This window comes from Pipistrellus kuhlii, unplaced genomic scaffold, assembly GCF_014108245.1.
Source record: "Pipistrellus kuhlii isolate mPipKuh1 unplaced genomic scaffold, mPipKuh1.p scaffold_m20_p_3, whole genome shotgun sequence".
NCBI lineage: Eukaryota > Metazoa > Chordata > Mammalia > Chiroptera > Vespertilionidae > Pipistrellus > Pipistrellus kuhlii.
Genome location: NW_023425529.1, coordinates 60,124,106 through 60,138,367, shown reverse-complemented (window position 1 = coordinate 60,138,367; position 14,262 = coordinate 60,124,106). Strand labels below are relative to the sequence as shown.

The following is a 14,262-nucleotide window of genomic DNA, read 5'->3' as shown; positions in this document are numbered from 1 at the left end:
TTTTTGTGGGAATAGTCATAATTCATCCAGAGTTACAAGAAAAATATATCTGGTGTTGAGTCCTTTTAGGTAAATCTGAAAACATTATTTACACATTGAGTGTGCATTTCTGTGAATTTAGAAAATCTTTTTTTGTTTGTAAATCCTCACCCAAGGATATTTTTCCATTGGTTTTTTTAGAGAGTGGAAAGGGGGCGGGCGGGGGAGAGGGAGAGAGAGACATTGATGTGTGAAAAAACACATCAATTGATTGGTTGCCTCCCACATGCACATTAAACGGGCTGGGGATCGAGCTTGCAGCCGAGTGTATGTGCCCTTGACTGGAATTGAACTCAGGACCCTTCAGTCCACTGGCTGACACTATCCACTGAACCACACTTCCAGCTAGGGCTGGAAATCTTTTTTGGATCACGTATTAGGAGAATGGCATTAAGTGTAAGGTAGTTTTGGGCATTGTCATATATACTGATATTGACATAGAAATTTAAATTTATGTATATATATATATATTGACAAAGTTTAGTAATAGAAGTCTGCTGTTAATAGGTAAAAAAATCTCAGGAGTAGAAATTATAAAATAAAAAACTTAGAACTCTAATATTTACTTAGACTTTGATTTTATCATTTCCTTTTCTATGTAACATTTAGTATAAAGGCAGAAAGAGCTAGATGTGGTAATTGTCATGTGTTTCAAATCAATTTAAAGATTAGTAGATAACTATAACAGCTAACCTGGAGATTTCATTCAGTTTACCTAGGAGTAGAATCTTACATAGATTAGATTTGAATTTACCTCTTACCAGTTGAGAAAACTAATATCCTTAGAAGATACAGTAAGTGATTAACTCTATGGTAATATAGCTAGTTACGGCCAAGTTGGGGTAATGACCTAATTTCTAGATATCCCATTTCTTCCCCTACCCCCAAAGCCTCCATACAGCCTCTTTAATCCATTAAAATTTAGCCCCTTGAAATAATTTTAAAATCCAAGGTAAACAGTTATACTTGTGTATCATTGTTGAGGTCAATGTATTTCCTTTAAAAACATGATTCCTGAAGATGTTGGTAAATATTATACACACATTCAAGCATATTAGGGAGAAACTTGAATTAGTTAAAGTCAAATAGATTTTATTACTAATTGACTTTTTAAATTAAAAAAAATATATATATATTATTGATTTTTTACAGAGAGGAAGGGAGAGAGATAGTTAGAAACGTTGATGAGAGAGAAACATCGACCAGCTGCCTCCTGCACACCCCTTACTGGGGAGGTTCCCAAAACCAATGTACATGCTCCTGACTGGAATCGAACCTGGGACCTTTCAGTCCGCAGACTGACGCTCTGTCCACTGAGCCAAACCAGTTTCGGCACTAATTGACTTTTTAGAGTCTTTAGTATCCTAATATGTATGGTGGCATTTCAAGAGGGGGCTATAGTTTTCAGTATTTACCAATTTTATTTTATCTTTTAGACTTCTTTTGGACATGTGCCTTATGAGCCAATATGTTACAGAATACACTTTGATATCATGTCTAATATTAAATCTGTATTAGTATGTGTGTGTTTATATAGGAGAGATTTTTAATTTTTATAAGAAAATTATATTTTAAAAATACTTTTTATTGATTATTTTTGCAGAGAGTTAGAAACATTGATCAGCTGCCTCCTGCACACCCCCTACTGGGAATGTGCCCAAAACCAAGGTACATGCCCTTGATCGGAATTGAACCTGGGACCTTTCGATGTGCAGGCCGATGCTCTATCCACTGAGCCAAACCAGTTAGGGCTGTTTTTACTTTTTTAATCCTCATCCAAGGATATGCTTAGTGATTTAAGAGGGAGAAGGGGAGAGAAGGGGAGAGAGGGAGGGAGGGAGGAAGAGAGGGAGGGAAGGAGGGAGGGAAGAAAGAAAGAAATGGATCTGAGGGAAGCATTAATCGGTTGCCTCCCATATGTGCCTTGGCCACGCTCTGACCAGGGATAGAATCCGAAACCTCGGTGTGTGCCCTGCAGCCTCTTTGGTGTACAGGATGGTACCACCTTTTTTCTTACACGTTTTCTTGTAAAACTTTTTTTTATGAGAAAAGCACAGATTTTACCCTAGTTAGAGCATCAAACCGATAACACCAAGATTTGTGGGTTCAATCCCTTGTCAGGACACTTATAAGAGTCAACCAATGAATGTATAAATAAGTGGAACAACAAATTGATCTCTCTCAAAATCAATAAATAAAAATTTAAACAGAGTAAAACAGATTTTTATGGGGCAATTTTATATATTTGGTTGTCTCATTTGTTATTCTCTGGTTTTAATTAGGTTCAATTAGATTATTGTGGTTTAACACTGGGGATAGAATAAATCATTTTAAGAATGAGTTATTCATGCAGGTATAAAATAATAACTTAAGTGATGGTAGAGATGTGACCAAAGCAGTATGGTATGCATGTAAAAATTAAAGTCATTACCTTACAAAAATATTTCAAGAAAATGTAAGTTGAAACTGAGGGGTTCTTTTTGTTTGTCTTTAAAGTATTAGTAGTTCATGTGTGCATAGGCGTAATTTCAAACAGTATTTTCCCCCCCCAGGTATCTCTTAAATATCCCAGGACCACTTGACATTCCAGCCCATTTATGTAAAGGGAATTTTGATGATGAGATGTTTAACCACCAAGTTCCTTATTTGTGGCTGATTTACTGGTGAGACATTAGCTGTGGAGAGAAATGTTGCGTACTAGGCTAGCATTTGTTATTTGTTACTGAATTACACTATTAAAATTAACCTGATTTTAAACTCATTGTAGCAAAATTGAAGGGATATTATACATTCTTAAAGAAAAATCAAAAGAAGGATTCCATTGTAATATTTGTAAGGTTTAAAATATATTTTGTCATTTCTTTACCTAATAGAATTGAGCTATAGACATACAATGTTCTCTTTCATTTTTTTAAACAGCCTTTGTCATCCTCTTCAATCAAACATTAAAGAGACAGTAGAAGCATATGAGGCAGCATTAGGGGTGGCCATGAGATCTGATATAGTGCAGAAGATTTGGATGGAGTAAGTTTAGTTCCTCTTAATAGGAATGGTATTTGGAATAAGGGATATGGTGGGTGAAGGGGATATGGTGGGTGAAGGGTGATTGGCTTCCTTTGTGAGAGAATTACTGGCCTAATTATAATATTTCTAAGTTATAATATTTTTCTTTTGGCAGTTATCTTGTCTTTGCCAATAAAAGAGCTGCTGGATCCAGAAACAAAATCCAAGAATTCAGATTGTTTACTGATTTAGTGAATAGATGTTTGGTTACAGTCCCTGCCCGATATCCCATTCCTTTTAGCAGTGCTGATTACTGGTCCAACTATGAATTTCATAATAGGGTAAGGACATAAAACTTTTTTTTTTTTTAGGTGTTTACATAAAACAATGGGCCTTAAAAATGACAGCAAAACTCCTGTTTTATATCAAGAGAGCTTTTCCTAGAATCACTTTTCTAGCATTCATTCTTTCTCTTTTTAAAAAATTAAATTTATTGGGGGTGACATTGGTTAATAAGATAATAGGTTTCAAGTATACAATTCTATGATACTGTTTTTCTTGATTGTGTTTACCATGTATCTCTTCCAGCCGTAGAGAGTACTTTAAGGTTCGATTAAGATTCATATATCAATTATGGTATATTTAAGAAAACATTGAAGCAAAATTGAAGAGATGTTAGGGTTTAATCTGTATTAAAGAAGAAAGGTCAAAAGCAGTAATTGTAATATTTGTAATGTTTTGTTCAAATAGTTTAAAATTTTACTGAATGAAAAATTCTGTAACTTCACAGTAAAAATGGGCTTAATAGTGTAGCTGTTCTTTTTGTTAATATTTTGTCAAGGAAATAGAGCTGTTCATAAAGCATAAAAAGCTGAAATCGGCTGCTATTTAGAATTCTAAGAGTAGAATTTAACTAATGATAAATTTATAAAGCTATCTTCTTATAAGCAATGAAAGGTTTTTTAAAATTTTTACAGACCCCTTTCATTCTTTGCAATGCATATACATGTTTTCTTTTTCAGGGGGACAGGGTGAATTGCTAATTGGGAGAACCAATTATTATGCTTTGTACTTCTATGCCATTCTTTATCCCAGGATCTCAAATCACTTTATGGACATTAAATCATTTACACACGGGCATTCCATGAGCAAGATGTGGCAGGTATTATTAGCCCCATGACTTGCCCAGTTATACAGCAAGTAAAGGTAGACTCAGGAATGAAATCCTGGACTCCTGGCTGTCAGTGTTCTCAGTCCATGGCTGTCATCACTAGACCATATTTCCTAATTCATGTTTGGAAAATCACTAATAAAATTAATAGTAGGAGCTGTAACTCATAGCATCATACATTATTATAATTTATACATTCATGCCTTAAGACCATTTTGGTTTTCTCATTAAAACAAATAGGTAATTGGATTTCACATCTTGTTGCATTTATTTTTCCTCTCCCGTCAACCTTTGCAGGTTATTTACTTTTATTTGAGCTGTGTTCCAAAGACCCAGCATTCCAAAACCTTGGAACAGTTTTGCACAATTATGCCAACTAATTCCGGGCTTGCACTGAGGTAGGAAAAAAAAATTCTTTTGGTTCTCAGCCCAATAGTATAGACTTTGCATATAAAATTATTTTTAAGCTTGATAAGAACAGTCTGTTCTTCCACTACTTCTTCGTTGATGTTTATGACTTCAATTTTAGAGTTGTTAATAGATAGCAATTCATGAAAAAGTCAGCATAAAAATCTGGTTACTACAGGAAACTGCAGGTTACCAGGGCAAGGGGGCATATAATTCAGTAAAGTTCATCTGTGTTTCCTAAGCACATACCATGTATTCTTAGCATAGGTATTGTAAGCACTAACTGTGGTTCTACATGGCAAAGGAATATTAAGAGATTTTTAAAATGTTACAGAGATAGTAGCTAACCATATATCTGGGTTGGCAAAAGTAGGTTTACACTTGTGAGTACATGAAACACATTTTATTCTTGTATTATAATCATAACCTGCATGTCTTTTTCCACACGAACAAATGTAAACATACTTTTGCTCACCCCTGTGTATATTTTGGTTACTATGACTTATTTCCAGGTAGGTCAGTTGATCTCAAATATTAGCATGCACCAGGAACCAAATGCAGATTCCTGAACTTGAGCTCTCAAATCACATTTGAGAAACATTTATCCAGGGATTCCATACATTCAATTAGAAGGAGATCTTTGAGCATTTCTTTGTAGTTTCTCTTCTCTGATAGAGAAAACTCATTTTTACTCTTAGGAATTTTACTTTTTAATTAAATAATTAAATACTAATGCTTTGGCTTCTACTTATGCAGTCATTCTCACTGCCTCAGTTAGTATGTCTTCTGTTTCTGAGTTTTAGAATCAGATGGCTGGATCATAAGGTATTATATCTAAAATATTTATCAAATAGTCCTTCGTGTTTCAAAGTATTTATATTCCTCTTAGCATGTACTATGTGTAGGAAAATGGGTATAAGAAATTGAGACACACACACACACACACACACACACACACACACACACACACAAAAAAAAACCACACACAAATCTCTGGCTAGTGTAGCTCAGGTGATTGGTCATTGTCCCATGCTCCAAAAAGGTTGCTGGTTAGATTTCAGGCCAGGGCACATGCTCAGATTGCTGATCTATCCCTGGTAGCAGGTGTGCAGGAGGTAGCTACTCTCATATCATGATTCCTTTCTCTCTAAAAATTAGTTAAAATTAAAAAAAAAAGATTGAATAACATTTAAAGTTCTAAGACTGTGATAAAAATAGCCATAGCATTAAAAAAAATTATTAGAAAGCATGGATATATGGTTATATATGGTTTGCTACTATCTCTGTAACAGATTTATGGTTAGCTACTATTTCTGTAACATTTTAAAAATCTCTTAATATTCCTTTGCCATTCCTTCAGAAACTAATTACAGAAATTTGTATGTGATATGCAGCATCATCTTTGGTGAAATAGGAAATGTGGTTGTTTTGGACAAGTTTCTGTTAATTTAGCAATTTGGAATATAGGTAGTTTAATTGTTAGTTTTCCTGGTAAAGCTCCTCTTCATGGTTTTGATGCTTTTAATTTCCTTTGTCTTTTTTTTTTTTCTTTCAGAATAAAGACTTTAGTAATTAGTCACTGTACTTACATTTTAGCTCAAGAAACACTCATAATTAGAGAGGGAAAAATACCAGGAAATTGTTGTATCAAGTCATTATTTTAGAAAATTTGGGGGAGGGGGCAGATGGAATGTAATTTGGAGAGAATGCTTTAGTATTCTATAGGACCATGTGGACCTTATTTTAGTTTGTTGAAGATGGCATAGGTCTTGACTGAACCTCTTGCTAGTTTGTATGTTCCTGTCCCAGGGTAATTTTTGTAAGAGGCATTCTATACGTACTTATTGAATAGTCTTGATGGAATTTAACTGACCAGAAATTGCATCTCATCAAACATTCTGTCTATAGAGCACATTTGGGGTTTCCTACACTTGCAATGCTTTGTTCATTTTCCTGAATATACTTTGCAGGCTACTTCATCATGAATGGGAAGAAAGCAATGTTCAGATCCTGAAACTTCAAGCCAAGATGTTTACATATAATATCCCAACATGCCTGGCCACCTGGAAAATGTAATGCAACAATCATGTATATGTTTTTATAGCTATTGCTTTTATTTGTAAAGTTTGCTCCAGACAGGTAAATTTTAAATGATATCTTTTGTTTCCTTTTTTTTTTTCCTGGACAGATTTTTAATTTACATTTGTTTTTGACACTGCTGAGATTTTATACTGAGCATATAAAGCTCATAAACAATTGCTTTAAATGCAAAATAGATAGAATTATAATTTTCTTTGAAAGAGAACATTTAGATAACAATACTGTTATCAAATACATAAATCTGTTACACACATTTTAAGACCATTCTTTTTGAAATTCGGGGATTTCCCTGACTTGTAGTTTGATGTTCTCTTTCTTTTAAAGGTGATAGTGCCAGGTATTTTTTACTAGTAATTATGAATTTTTCTTGAACGTTATTTGTGTTCAAAACACTGGTCTGCTTTATTCTTGTAAAGTTGATAAAAATTGTTGAATTTTTCTTTTCACTGTAGGTTACCCTCCTTGGAAGTTTAGCCTGTTACTTTCAGGAAGTTTTGTACTCAGATTCCCACAGTCAGTATTCTGCCAGTGGTAGTATCTCATTTTGTTCAAAGATATATAAATTTTTCTTTTTCCTTTTCTATATTCCTTTTTTTTTTCTTAGAGCCATTGCTGCTGAGATTGTTTTAAAGGGACAAAAAGAGGTAAGCAATAATTGACTATCAGATGGGTCACGTTTTTTAAGCTATTCTGCCCCTTTTATTGACTTAAAAAAAAAAAAAAAAAGCATAGAAGTTAACATTCTGAGAACTGTAAATGTTTGGAAATTCCCAAACGCAATGTAACCATTTTATCTTGAATAATCATAATAATTATGAGAAATAATAAGTATCGTTCACATAGAATTATGAAGGTGTTTTTCATCATGTTTTCTGATGGAATTGTGTGTATATCTATCTTATAGGTCCACCGTTTATATCAGAGAGCCTTACAGAAGTTACCTCTTTGTGCATCACTGTGGAAAGATGTAATACTTTTTATCTTTTATTTCACCTTGAAGTTTTCCTATAAATTTTCTGCATGTGCCATATCCATTGATGTGGTAATGCTCAGAATCTAGCTAAATCTTACTTCTATGCTTCCCTGTCTTTTACAGCAACTCTTGTTTGAAGCTTCAGAAGGAGGTAAAACTGATAACCTGAGAAAACTAGTTTCCAAGTGCCAAGAGATTGGAGTCAGCCTAAATGAGCTCTTAAATTTAAACAGTTACAAAACAAAGCAAGAATCACTGAACACTGGGTGCACAGTCAGTTCTAAGTCCTTATAATAATTGCCAAAATTATTTGAATGATCCTTCAAGATTAGGCTGATCCCTGGCTAAGATCTGTGTAATGCAGACAAGCATTACCGATCGTATCAAGTTCTCTACAATATCCTGCCCTCAAAATCGGAAGCAATGAACATGACCCTCTTCGGTTGGATAAATGAACTTCGTGTTTGGTCTGCCTCTAGGCCCTGCCAGATTCTCATAACATCATGTACGTAAGTATAGTTCTTCAAAGTGACTGACATATATTTTAATTTTGCTTTGTTTTTGTTTTTATTTTTTACTTTCCCCTTTTATGTTGTGCTAGTCCTGATTCACTTGACACTCTGATGCCTGAGAGATTCTTGTTTGGGATTTAATTTCCAGGGCTGTGTTTACAGTAAAAAGCAGGCAGTCCCTTTTAGTTCTTCCTCTTTAAACCTTTTGAGATTCTTTATTTCAGGATTTAAACTTAAGCAGTCCATCTTAAGGAAAGTGTAACTGCCATGGCCACAAGTCTGCTAGTTGCACTTGAATGCTCTAACAGGGTTGTTTATTGCCCTTTCTACGTTCTGGACTCCTTGCCGAGACTGTTTAACTTGAAGATTAAAGAAACGATTGCAAATACCAGTGCATCAGAACCTAAGAGTGGTCAAATATTATGTGCAATTTTTTTGTAATGAAATTTTAATTTATAATAAAGTTTAACAGTTTAAAGAACAGTTAATCTTTGAACTGCTTTGTATTAAAATACGTTGTAGTATTAAAATTGTTTATAAACAAAATATTTTTAATATAAGTTAACCTTTTAAAAAATGTTCCTGTCTTTATTCACTTTTCACACCCTTGTGGGAAGGGCTGAAGGAGACAGGCATAGTCCTATAAATATATCAATATTTTCTTATTTTGAACCTGCTTTCCCATAAAGTCACTTCCATTTCTTTTCTGTTCTGGTCTTGTTCTGTTTTGTGGACTGTGAACAGATAGGTTTGCCCTGCCATTACTCCTTGTTCTTAAGACCACAGTGTTTAGAAAGTATTTCCCCACTGTAGTTTGAATAATTTGCTTAGTGACATGCTATCTTGCTTTGAATATTAATTTGACCAAGTTATAAAAGAGACTTTGCTTTTTCTGTTTTTAGCCTATATTGATTTTTTTTTTTTTGCACCATTAGAAAAATTATTACACACACACACACACACACACACACACACACACACACAACTATAACAAATATGGTCCTATGGCTACAATACAATCTATTGCAGAGCAGCAGCTCCAGGAAATACTAGGCAAATTTGTACATCTGTACATTTGTATGATGCTCAGTCAAAATAAAACCTTCTCTGTGCCTATCAGACACTGCATATTTGGCTAGTAAGAGCTGTTTAGTTATGTCAAGAATGAAACCCATTTGTCTAGTGTGTTTCATTAAACCAAAAAGAAGCTATTTTGTTTTTCTCTAAGACCAAGACATTTGGGTGGAAGGTGGTAATACCAAAGGGGTATTTTTTCATTATATGCATATAAAAGAGGAAAAACATCCATGCTTTTTATTTGAAAGCCATTATTAGATACTTGGAAAAATATTTCCAGTCTGTTTCCCCCATATTCTAACAGTTTTGATATTGGCTGAAATCTGTATTTGGAGATAGTACTAAGTTTTGATTTTTTTATGTATTCTAAAAACTCCATTTGTTTCTTCAACAATTCCATCAACAGCAGCTTTCATCCTTTTTAAAAAAAATGGCTTTCATTGGTACTTGCAACTCTACTTCAGCCACACAAGCTGTACAATGTAACAAATCCAGGGGTGTTCACATGCTGCACATAGTCATGAAGACAGAGCCCCTAGGATATATTAACCAGTTGTTTCATTTTTGATCACTTGTCATATTGCTCCTATAGAAATTATATTGCCTTAAAGATGCCTCTTATGTCACCTTTTCTATGTCATTTCACAAACTTACTTTAACCCACACAGAAAAGTAGCAAACACTGCTTAGGAGCGAGGCTTATGTTTTAGTCATCCTTCCATATTCAACAAGTAATAACTATAATATTAAATAAAACTTGGGGTTAAAGTTGATACAGCTATTGTAGCATGAATACAATGTTTAGCATACTCTGTGACTAAAGTCTTTCTTTGGGCAGAGAAATGTCATAGTAAGAATATTAGTCATTGAGGACTGAAGTCCCTTGCACTCCACCACTCAAAAAAAAAAAAAAAATACAAAAGAGGCATTTTAGACTGTGGGGTTTCTCTCTGATAAAGGAAGATTGTGGTATATTTTTATGTGTTTTTCTTCATTTTAGAGAACAACCTAATATTTCTATTTGCTTTTTAACGGAAAGTGGACCTTGTAACATTGTAGTCACTGGATTATCTAAGGCGGTTTGCTTCCAATTAAAGGGCATATAAACTTACATCATAAAGCAGGCTAGAATCTCCAGGTGCAACATCTAAGAGCTAAAAGCACTAAGCAGACAAGCAAAAGGTGATTAAGGCTGACAACAAATGTAGAGGGACTTTATTGAAGATTGTAGTTCAAATATTTATTTTTCAAGGTTGTTGAAAAAGTAGGAACATGTGGCTATAATACAAAGCAGGGCCAATATTGTTGCTGAAAGCTGTCTCATGTTCACAGATAAGTCATAATTTCCTTGAGTCTGCTTTCTAGCCTGTGTGTTAACAGTGTGGGGGAAGGATGGGGAAATACAATTTTAATGACCTTTCAGGTTTGAGGATTATGACCTTCAGTACAAATTAACAGTGATTATAGCAAAGCATTTTGGAACAAGAGTTATTTAAGAAAAGGCAGGTTTCTAAGGAACATTTGATAGTGTTTTTCATTCCTCATGATTTTATAAGTCCCCTTACTTCCTAGAGGTTTTTTTTTTTCAGTTGTGTGTTTACTATTTCGGGGGTCAGTGAAGAGCCACTTAAAGACATGCTGCCCCATCCTACGCTCATTCTGATCTTCTACCACTCATGTCACCTTCCTCAGTAATAGCTATGCAGCATTTCTTGAATAGTACTTGAGATATCTGTAATTAATGTGAAGTCTTTAATTTTTTTCTCTCGCTGACATTTTTAAAGTACTTAATAGAAAGCTGTATCTGTCTTTTATAGATGGTAAAATGGCTATAGGACTTGTCTCCACTTTCTGTTTAGTGGCCTTCATAAGAGGGACTCCACAACACATTTTCAGAGTTCCCATAGTGGACAATCAGGAATTTTTAAATTCCAGAATTAATTTTAGCTCTCCTAGACACTCAATACAAAGATGAATAAAAAGGTCCCCAAATGTAACAGAAGAACACATGCCAAGGAAGCATCTCCAAAGGGGCTCCAAACTGGGTTGGAGGTTGAGAAAGACTTATTGGATAAAAGGGTATTATTGCTAAAGACATAAAATAGGAGAAAAATTTGAGGCCAATAATACCCCTTTCAAAAACTATTTGCCACCCAAATCTGAATATTGTAGAATGGTTTGCATGTTTAGAAACCTGTACAGACTTCCCCAAAGTTTCTTTGGCTTTGTGCTAATTCATTCACAACTGACAGTTTGTTAAACATGATGACAGATAAGACATTCAAAACTTTGTAACAGCCACATTTGGGAGACATCTTGGGGCATGCTCTACTTGTATGTCCACATGAGACTGACTAGGAGTCATTCATATCAGGCCCAGTTTAAGCAGCCCTGACGTGGAGAGTCTAATTGGAATTAGTAGTAATCTAATGGCTGCTACTACTTTTCTTTCTCCTCCTAACTTATTGGGTAATGCATGAGTAAAATGCTACTTTCAACATGTAACAGTATCAACGACTTCAGCAGAGCCCTGTTTCATTGCCAGTTAAGGCTATCAAGTTATTATCTATTACTGTCTTTAAAGAGTCATGTCTATTTTCCTATCAATGTAGAATCTACCTGGAGATGGCCCACTCTTCAAGGCTTTAAACTGATTTTTTCCAAATGACGTCTTTGCACAGTACTGGAAATTTTTAAATGTAGAATTTAGTAATGCCAGGAATACAAAAGTTCAGTTGGGAAGCAAAAAAATTTACGTGAGTTTGAAAGAACACGAGACCCGGTGCATGAAAATTAATGCACTGGAGGTGGGGGGTCCCTCAACCCCGCCTGCCTCCTCACAGTCTGGGAGCCCTCAGGGCCAGGAGACGACCTGGCAATCAGAGGAAGGCAACACCACATCACACTGCTGCTGCTACTGCCAGCAGCGTAAGCCTTGGCCAGCCCTGGTTACCTGAGCCTCTGGTGGCCATCTGTAGGTGGGCAGCCTCCGTCTGAGGCTAGCCTGCACCTGGAAGGCTGAAGGGACTGGGGGACTCTGGAGGCAGGCTCACGGAGTAGAAGGCCCGGCCTTGCTGCACGCCTGCTGCCCAGGTGGGGCTGAGGGGACTGGGCACTGCCATCTTGTGGCTGTGGGCATCACCATCTTTGAGGGTGGGACAGTCAATTAGCATATCCCTCTATTGGCTGTGGGTGCCGCCATCTTGGTGATGGCATGAAGGTCAATTAGTATTTTCCCTCTTTATTAGATAGGATGTGCCTCCTGGTTTCATCAAGAAAGAAGATTCAGCCGAAACTGGTTTGGCTCCATGGATAGAGTGTCGGCTTGGGGACTGAAGGGTCCTGGGTTTGATTCCGGTCAAGGGCATGTACCTTGGTTGCGAGCACATCCCCAGTGGGGGGTGTGCAAGAGGCAGCTGGCCGATGTTTCTCTCTCATCGACGTTTCTAGCTCTCTCCCTTCCTCTCTGTAAAAAATCAATAAAATATATTTGAAAAGAAAGAAAGAAAAAAAAAAGATTCAGCCCAACCAATGTGATTCCATGGTTGAGCATCAACCCATGAACCAGGAGGTCATGGTTCGATTTCTGATTCTCTCTCATCATTGATGTTTCTTTCCTCTCTCTCTTTGAAATCAATAGAAATATATTTTTAAAAGAAGATTCAACCTAGCTGGTGTGGCTCAGTGGTTGAGCGTCGACTTGTGCACCAAGAGGTTGCTGGTTTGATTCCAGATCAGGGCACTTGCCTGGTTTAGGGCACATGCCCAAGGTTGCACGCTCAATCCCCAATAGAGGGTGTGCAGGAGGCAGGTGATGGATGTTTCAATGTTTCTCTTTTCCTCTCAAAAAAAGTCAATAGAAACATTTAAAAAAAATTTTTCTGGGGCCAATCCAATTGGTCAAGTGATGAGACTTGGTAGGTTTAGATTTTCTCTTTCAATGTAAAAATATGTAATTGTGTAGAAGATCGTGAGTAGAATGTTAAAACTGAGTCAGTGTATCATACATAGCATAGGACAATGAATATTTTACTTCTATGCAAGACATACATTTTGGAGGCCACCCAAAGTATAAATGAATATGACTACTCAAGGGCCATATTCTATGAATTTAAAAAAGCCTAAATCCAAACATGAAAACTATTTGCACAGCTGTTCTAAAAGAATGTATTGCCTTTGCCCTTGCCTTAGTAATTTGAAAGCTTCAAGATGAATCTCCTCAGTCAAAATCAAAGATGGGTTTACTATGTTTGGTCAATCAAGCAGATTTAATCTTGCAAGTATTCTTTACCTAGTGATGTAACTTCATGAAAGAGAGTGATAGCCAAGAGCCTAAGGGAGGTGGACCAATTAGGAAGAGTGATAGGGGACTGAGAGCTGTTTGCATTAATGGAGATAAGGGCATCTGCTGCCAAGACCAAAACAAACACTCGACTTGGCACATTGTACAGTCAAAAACGAGACTGCCTGTGGGTAGGGTTGGCACTTCCTGCTGGCTTGAAATGTAGCTACAAAGAAATAGTTTCAGGAAATAAAATGAGTGGGAACCAATGTGAGTAATGAAAACACCTATCTAAAAGATCTGGGTTTTAGATTTAGCTCCACTAGTGTGTAATTGTGGCAGTCCATTTCATTGCTCCTTGTCTGTTTCCACATCTACAAAATGGAAATATGTGCACTGACCTCAAGGGTGTTGAGAGATCAGATAATAGAAGTTAATAATTTTAGTTTCAAGTCATTTTCCAAAAATTTGAGGGCAAAGATATGCTACAAAATGATAGTTTGCTTTTTCTGGACATAATCTCATTACCATTATTGGGAGCATGTAACCCTAACAATGCTCAAGCATGAGTTAGTTGCTGTCTAATTAAGAAGCACAGCAAGCAAACAAAAAGAAACAACAAAGAACACTGCCATCTAAATCAGTGAATCATCCCTGGTGTTATTCTCCAAAGTAACAGAACTGTCCATTAGTAGAT

At 35.9% G+C, this 14,262-nt stretch overlaps 1 protein-coding gene across 10 annotated transcripts in view; it reads left to right on the top strand.

Annotated features, from left to right (window-relative positions):
• ZFC3H1 (zinc finger C3H1-type containing) overlaps positions 1–8,689 on the top strand; it is a 63,703-nt gene extending 55,014 nt beyond the window's left edge. For 5 of the 10 annotated variants that reach the window (XM_036458398.2, XM_036458397.2, XM_036458395.2 and 2 more), the window contains 8 exons: positions 2,592–2,702; positions 2,959–3,063; positions 3,218–3,383; positions 4,511–4,611; positions 6,592–6,693; positions 7,326–7,365; positions 7,626–7,688; positions 7,818–8,689. In XM_036458398.2, coding sequence (XP_036314291.1) covers positions 2,592–2,702; positions 2,959–3,063; positions 3,218–3,383; positions 4,511–4,611; positions 6,592–6,693; positions 7,326–7,365; positions 7,626–7,688; positions 7,818–7,988 — 859 coding nt within the window. In that variant the 3' untranslated portion in view covers positions 7,989–8,689. Of the gene's footprint in view, positions 1–2,575; positions 2,708–2,958; positions 3,064–3,217; positions 3,384–4,510; positions 4,612–6,591 lie in introns of those variants that run through there. The other 5 variants (XR_004991463.2, XM_036458399.2, XR_006742871.1 and 2 more) reach the window with 5 other exon arrangements.
• Positions 8,690–14,262: the final 5,573 nt, after the last annotated feature.